The sequence below is a fragment of the Taudactylus pleione genome, unplaced genomic scaffold, assembly GCF_031769625.1.
Source record: "Taudactylus pleione unplaced genomic scaffold, aTauple2 ptg000016l, whole genome shotgun sequence".
In the NCBI taxonomy this organism is placed as follows: Eukaryota; Metazoa; Chordata; class Amphibia; order Anura; family Myobatrachidae; genus Taudactylus; species Taudactylus pleione.
Window position 1 is genome coordinate 53075548 of NW_028284418.1, and position 7931 is coordinate 53083478.

General features: G+C 43.5%; 1 protein-coding gene across 3 annotated transcripts in view; it reads right to left on the bottom strand.

The window, feature by feature from the left end:
* Nucleotides 1–7621, bottom strand: part of TNKS2 (tankyrase 2) — a 72517-nt gene extending 64896 nt beyond the window's left edge. For all 3 annotated transcript variants that reach the window (XM_088476470.1, XM_088476478.1, XM_088476459.1), the window contains exon 1: nt 7012–7621. In XM_088476470.1, the coding sequence (XP_088332596.1) occupies nt 7012–7213 (202 nt within the window). In that variant the 5' untranslated portion in view covers nt 7214–7621. The remainder of the gene's footprint in view (nt 1–7011) is intronic.
* Between the last annotated feature and the right edge of the window lie 310 nt (nt 7622–7931).

Genomic DNA, 7931 nt, shown 5'->3' on the forward strand with positions numbered 1-7931 from the left:
TTAACAGAGGGTGTATAGAACTTTTGGCATGAAGAATGCCCTCTGTAACTACAATGGTAAATGACTACTTCATGCTGTGCAGTGTATGGGATTGTCTGTTAAAACCACTTTTGGAAACCATTGTAATATTAAAATAAGGAAAACAAGGGTCCAAAGGGGAAAAAAAAAAAAAAAACACAGGTATAGTTCAGCATCAACCAAGTTTCTTCCATTAACATTTGTTGATAATGAATCTAAAGGAAAAATCCACAAAACATATTATATAAAACATCACAATTAAGAGATGTTTAAAACATGAGCATAAGGCAGAGCAATCATACTTGGCTCAGAAGCTGATAGCACTAGCACAGTTTGTTTCTGCAGCAGCATTGTATGAACACTGCAATGCATCCAGCCTAATGTACTTCTGTAGTCTGGCTTTAAAATGTGTATATTCTATAAAGAAAGCTGCAGATACAGTTTTTGGAGAAGTGGTTTATGCAGCGTTAACAAACACAATGGAACATCTATGTGCCTAGCCATGTCCTGATTACATTTGCTTCCGATGCGATTCTTCTAATGCAGGGATGGGCAATAAGCGGCCCTCCAGCTGTTGTTGAACTACATATCCCACAGCATGCCTTGCAACATTTTTAGCATGGCCAAATAGCAAAACTGTGGCAAGGCATGCTGTGATGTGTAGTTCTACAACAGCTGGGGGGCACGTATTGCCCACCCCTACTCTAATGCAATGTACACACTAGGTCGACCGAACCTGACGATTGGTAAGTGTATACACACATGTAGTCTGGCCGATGTTCCGACCTTGACAGCTCAAACTGGGCGGGCATTTAAATTGCCCGCCCAGTTGAGCTGTCGATCACCGCCGGGTCCCGCAGCATGTGTACGGGCGATAGACGGGTCGCCCGCACACACCAGCAGATGACCGATCTATCTGCACAGCAGATCGGATATGTCTGTGCACAACGTCGTTCAGACATATCCGCTGTACACACCCGGCATTACCCTATATATCGCCCATTGAAAGGAGCAATATATTTATCAGTGTGTACCCAGCTTAACAGAAGACATTGCAGACAAGTCTAAAGCTGGGTACAGAGACAACCTGTGTACCCAGCCGACGGCAGATACAACAAAATATATTGTGTGCTCCATACACACTACACGATTTGGTGAACGACCGCACAATATGTCGCTCCCCTTGCCGCATCCACATGCATGGCATCATCAGTCACATCTTCAGACTGAACAGCATGTAGGGCCGACTTGAAAATGTGACAGGTGACGGCGTGGGAGCATGCATAGAGAGTACACACTTGACGTTTTGCCGTTCCGATCTGTTGGAGTTGGGCAAAACGTTCAAAATATCGTCTATGTAGCCACCCAAGAAAAGTTAGAAGAAAAATCAGCTCCTTCTGCTGAGGAAAATTCTTAACTTACTGTCCAACATAAGACAAGACCACGTAGCAACAGTTATTCATAGAGACATACACACATAGGGTCTCTTAATCTGTTCTGCTCCTATCAAATTTTGAAAAAGACCTGAGAAATAACTTGACCAGATTAAAAATCGGAATAAAAGAGCTAGGTGCCTGTGCTGCTTCAGGTGGCTACACGCCTGAAAGATATATCTGCAGGTCGAGTGCAGATATATCTTTAGATGATGGTCGTTCATACACACTGAACGGCCATTATCTATCCGGCAGCCGCGGATCCCGCTCGTTTTGCAGCTGCATTACTATGTACAGTACAGTATATTGCCATAATAATATATTCCAGAGGTCAGCATATAACACTTCTTGGGTAAGTGAAGCTGACTTGTGGGAATTTCATGGCCAGCAAAATCGATAAGGAGCAATGAACAAAGATAGGAATTCTACGGGAAAACTTCAGTTATTGATTTTGTGGCGCTTACATATCTGCCACTGCAGATCTATACCAAGGTTTACAAAAAGCACAGAATAAAGACAATTAAATTATTAATGTCAACTTCCTAGCCTGCTTACCAAATTTTCAATGAAACAGAAAGCATTACTACATGTAATAAAGGTATAGGGCACAAGTACAGCAATGAAAATTCACATGCCACTCCTGGATATAAAATTAGCACAGATTATATGTGCTAGAAAATGTGCAACTATAAAATGCAAATGGGCACTTTGTATCGCTTGACAATTCTAATGTTAAAATGCACACCCTTCATTTATTAACTCTAGTTTTACTGTTTAGTAGACAAAGCCCATTATCAGGCTATAGTATTTTACTGCCAGTCATAAAGGTTTACAACATTGCCAGTTAATTGACCATGTAAATAACCTTTCAGTCACACAAACCATTAAGTCCTACATCAGTAGCAGATAAACCAAAGTGGGATTCAGTTAATTTTCTAACTAGAAGACATTGTTTTATAGAAAATTATATTAAACACCTCATACACATTACTTAGAAATTCGACTGACTAACTCACTGCCCCCCTCTGCCGAATATACAATCTCTGCTATAGGCCCCCACTGAGAGGGACTATAATTATTCCACTTCCTACTGGAGGCTAATCTATCACCATTGACAGCCATTGTAGAAACATCACTATCAGTTATCTAGGTATATAGTGATTGTGTACAATGGAACTGTGGCTGGACACGTTTGTTCATGTTGATTGTGAAATTGACTAAATTGAAAGCATTGGAGTAAAAAAAAAAAATAATTTAATTTTTGGCATTTAATTCCAGTGAATACAAGCAAAAAGCCAGAGGCTCAAAATATATTGAAAAATACAATTAGAATGGGTACACAAAGCAGATATGATATTGTCAGCTTAATCAACACATAGCAAAATTATGACATTAATCTGGTCGGGAAGGTAATGGCATTTGCCAGGGAAGGGGCACTTTAAAAAAGTAAGGGTTCTGTAAAGTGGAAAACTTTTTTAGCTGCACAAATATATAATTTTCTAACAGTTATATTTTAATAAACAAATATAGGGCTCGGTTCAATTGATCGCGAAGTAAATAGCGCCGGGAGCTCCTATTCAATTCAGCGCGCTGTTAGGTCGGGGAATGCCCGTTCTCCCGCCTTAAATAGTGTGTTCAGTCGCAAGAACGGGCATTCTCCGACTAAACATCCCGGCGCGATGCTGTTTTCCCGAAGCTAAGGGCAGAAAACAGCATTGCGCCTGTACTTTTGTCGGATTTCTGCTCGCACCCCTGGAGGGGTGCAATAAGAAATCCTTAACAGCGCGCTGAATTGAATAGCGCCAGGAGCTCCCTCCCGGCGCTATTTACTTTGCGATCAATAGAATCGAGCCAGTCTTTCAATACAATTATTAAAAAGTACCAATGTTCCCATGGGTTAAAAAAGCACGAGAGTTTGCTTCTCCACCAAATTATAGAACCACCGTAAAACACACTTTAGCACCACCTTGGCCCACTCTACTCTGGGACAATTTTCAGTTTGCGCCTTGTCAAGTCTTCTATTTTTATTCACTGGCCTTCTGAAGGTATCAGTGCGGTACATAGTCTCCTGGACATGGGGAATTGCACTTTATTAGAACTAACATGACAAACGTTTGATGTGAGATGTTCTAAATATTTACTAATATGTAAATATCTCTTTCTTCATCAAGACAAAAGCTGCCAGGTCCCTGACGCAACTGGAGTACTATTGCTATTGTGGTTCTCTTTCAAATGGTGGATCTTATCCATTCAGGAGATTGCCTGGGAATGTGATCGGGGTAGGCATCCAGATGAGGATTCATGCTCTACAATCAGGAAGTGTCCAGGTCCTTGATCTCAACCCATATCAAAGAAAATTCCTAGAAATATATTATAGCTCCTTCATAACAAGTCTCCAGTGGAATTTTGGCACAACTTCAACTCAGCATTGAAAGAACTGTGGTGGCTCCTTTCTACATGCCAGGTGTACCTGTCCCAAAATTGCCAGATTTTGGGATAACATAATGAAGCCAAACTCATTTCCAATGTTAAATTAATGACCGCACCCATTGTCCATTATTTTGGGACTGCCCAGATGCCTTACAGCAAATCATAAAATAGAGCCAGAACACCAACCCACATTCCCACACCCCCTTTCCTTCCACACACACACAAAAAAAAACGCACCTCCTCACCTTGGAAAACAAAATCTATGATTACTTGAATAATAAAACCCTTAATGGAACCTACGGTATCAACCCACTACAAGGGGACTCTTAAGCCTTCTAGTTACTGCAGCATCCACCTGTTGGAATGCTGTGTTCTTTTACTTATTGCTGTGCTTACCCTGACTGGGCCTGCCTTGAGTTACACTGAATATCCTTTCCATCATCATTGGCCTTTATTTCTGAGCTTTGCTGTTCATAGTCATTTTCTTAGCTCTTTAATACACTGGAGTATTTATTGAACGTCACTGTGATCTTGGCACTTTTGGCCATAAGGGCTGTAGTAACTAGATTTTGCTGAGTGACTGCCTACAACCAGTGCTTACTGTTATACCTGTAAAGCACAATATTAAAACCAAACAACATGTATTGGAATTGTTAAGTCAGTATCACAAGTGCTGCTGCTTGGTACTTATGATCACCACATTCCTCCTCCCACAGTTACTAGGGGGAGCACTGCTTAACTATTTTATAACAATGGGACTCAAGCAGAGTGTTGGAAAAAAACATGGTCAAAGTAATTTAGTCTGTTAAGTATGGCTCCCAAAATTGCAGTGAATTATGTGAAAAGCCATCCTGTTACCCAAGTATCATTGTAACAGAGCCAACCTGGTGTTAGGACATGCAGGAGAAGATTCATTGTTTTAACCACTTCATGAAAGGCAGGTTTTCCACCTTCATGACCAACCTTATTTTTACATTGTGACAGTTTAACTGGCAATAATAGTCTGCAAAACAGAAATTAAATATACCTGTGCCCAGTCTCCTCTCAATCCTTACATGAAACCAGTTTATTAAGTGTAGTTTACATATGGTTTTAAAAAAATAAACTTAAATCACATTTTATTTCTGTAATGCCGGGTTGGGGCATGATCAAAATATGAATACAAAGCCCATTTCTATAGTGATAGATATATTCATACATGTAGTACAAGGAAGAGCACTGACAATAATGTCTTACTCTGCCAAAGTTTACATGATCATATTCTCTAAGATAGGTAGGGCTTTCATTTAGTAACATTTATTAGAATATATAAAAAAAAAGGTACAAAAAATAAAAAAATTATTCAACAAATTTACAGATAGTCTTAAACTAACTAGTGCTGTATACATATAACCTAAAATATTAGTTACTATTTATAAAATAGTTTGAACCTGCATTTTTTTTTTCTCAAACTAATAAGCTTACAGCTGCTGCATTATTTTTTTTCTTTAACTGCGAAATATGAAAATCGACAATCAAAAAAACACGTATTCTGCCTTACAACCTGTGCCCTTTACTTGTCTGTGGAACACTTGACAAAAGCCCAAAAAGCCATAATGCACCTTTTGGTTTTCCTGGGGCAATAGCCAATATCTACAGTTACAGAGGCTCTTTTGCTGCCAGATCATTAAAAACCCCCACAAACCCAGTCTAGAAAACTAGTCCCCATTTAACCATCTGGGTTTCCCACTCATGATTTTCAGTTAGAAGCAAATGTTTTACCTTCCACTGGAGAATGCACAAAAAGCTAATGTACAAGAATGCATATGTGTATTGTTTCTGCCGGCTAAACACATATGGAAAATACATTGGCTATCCCATTTTCTAGGTCTCAATGGCACTATAAAAAGAGGCCCTGGAACTGAAGACCGTCCCATGTGCACCAACTTTCTCCTGTACTGGGGACAGGATGTAGAGGACAGTCCCATGTATTGGTATTTCACATTTACAGTGATAACACTGTGCTATTACTTCCCCTGCAAACGCCAGTGACAGTAAAATTAGGGATACCAACCGGGTGAGTGGCTATGTCCTCATCCATAGTAATAATGACGGCAACAATAAACCTCTTTAGTGCAGGGGACACAAGCTGTAATGCTTTTCATGTGGCTGTTTTTATAGGGGTACAGATTAGACTGATAGTGTGATAACTAGGCCATCTCCAATACATGACAGTGATTTTACCTGACCACTACAGACACTAGGGCCAGCAATTAAGAGACACATTGGCTAGTGACAGAGCCAATTGGGAGGAAGGCTCTGCAAAGACTGACGAAACCTCACTCCAAAGAGTTCTGCACAAGGATTGCACTATGTTGGCCAAGTCTTACGTTGGCCATACACGGTGCGAAGCACCGTGTAGGGCGACTGCTGATCCATCGGCAGACGGATCTTGCTGTCCTCGCTGACAATCGTGTGCTCCCCGCTGACCGCACGATATGCCGGCTGCCCCCTCCACCATCTGAATGGGATCGTACATCGCATCCCAGATCACATGAACATGTGGGGAGATCTGGGGATGCAATTTACGACCCTGCGATATCGTGCCCATACACAACACGATGTAGCATTTATATTGTGCCGTGTATGGCCACCTTTAGCCTGGAGCAGAGCTGTAACCAGACATTGAGGAGACTTAAACTGTCTAGCAGGTAGTTCCCCTTCAGTAGATGCACCCTGACATCAGTTACTATCCATGTGGACATAGGGGGAATAAGAACCTGTGGCGAGCAAACAGAGCCACCGCACCCGAAGCGTGGCAATCACACAAGGGTACAAATTTCTACTATTGGTGGCCAGATACTACAGTTGAGACAAAATAACAGCGGCACTTCCACCTTCACTCCACGTCTGGTACATTCACTGAAGAGGATCTATACACATCCGTCTAAATAGCGTAGAAGAGTAATAGTGGAGAAGTTGCCCATGGCAACCAATCTGTTTCTAACTGCACTTATCAATACATTCTATAAAATGATAGGTAGAAGCTGATTAGTTGCTAAGGGTAACTTCTCCCCTTTTTAGGAGGCTTGATTCAACTCCAGCATGGGGCGATCTCCCCGGGAAAAGCAGAGTGCCCCCGGCCGGTTACCTGCAGCGAAGTGCAGCGGGGTGGATTTCCTGCCGGCAATGTCTCTGCTGTTCACGTTCTCGGCAGTCACCAGCTTCCTCACTCGGTCCACGTCACCATTCCTACAGGCTTCGAACAGCTCCCGGGCCGGCTCCCCGGCCGCCGCCGCTGCCGTGTCTCCGTGGGCAGCAGCCGAGGCCCCGGCGCAGCGGCGGCCAGACATCCTCCACCAGCAATCCCGGCCTGACGACTGGCAGGGGGAGGAGGAAGGTGGAGCCGTCGCGCCCGGGGTACGGTGCAGGGCCTGAGCTCCCAGGCCGCAGACCCCCTTGCCGCTGCTGCCCTGGCGGGTCACCCGGAGGCCATCCCCGGGGCTGTCCGCGCGCGCCACCGTCTCGTTCTGCTGGTCAGGCCCTCGCGCCGCTGTCACTCCGCTCCCGACACTCCATACCGGGCGGCGTCACAGTCGTTAGGCTGGTGTGTGCGGCCCGGTTCCGCGGAAGGGAATCGGTGGCTTCTTCCTTGAGAAATTCGGGACTCAAAAGCACAGTGCAGAGAGCAGGAACGGAGCTGACGCTGTCACGTGACCCGTCGCAGCGCAGGCAGCCCAGTGCGCGCTCCCGGCGTCACATACCGACATACAGCGCGCGTCCCCGGTGCCGCCTCCTCCCCCACCTCCAGGCCTGACTGTAAGAGCGCAGAGAGGGGGTCATTGTACTAGCAGTACTCCTTCCCCTAGCAACAGCCAGCAATGCATGTTATCATGGCCAGGCCCCGGCTTCACATATTTGGATCTATTCCTGTTTTTCAGAATTGACCAAGTGAGCAGTACGAGTTCTCTTTTTATATAGATTCATCTTGATTTTCGCTACCCTTATTCTCTGATTTACGAGTTAATACTTGTTCTATAGAACTAAAGTATTAACATAGTTACAGTAATC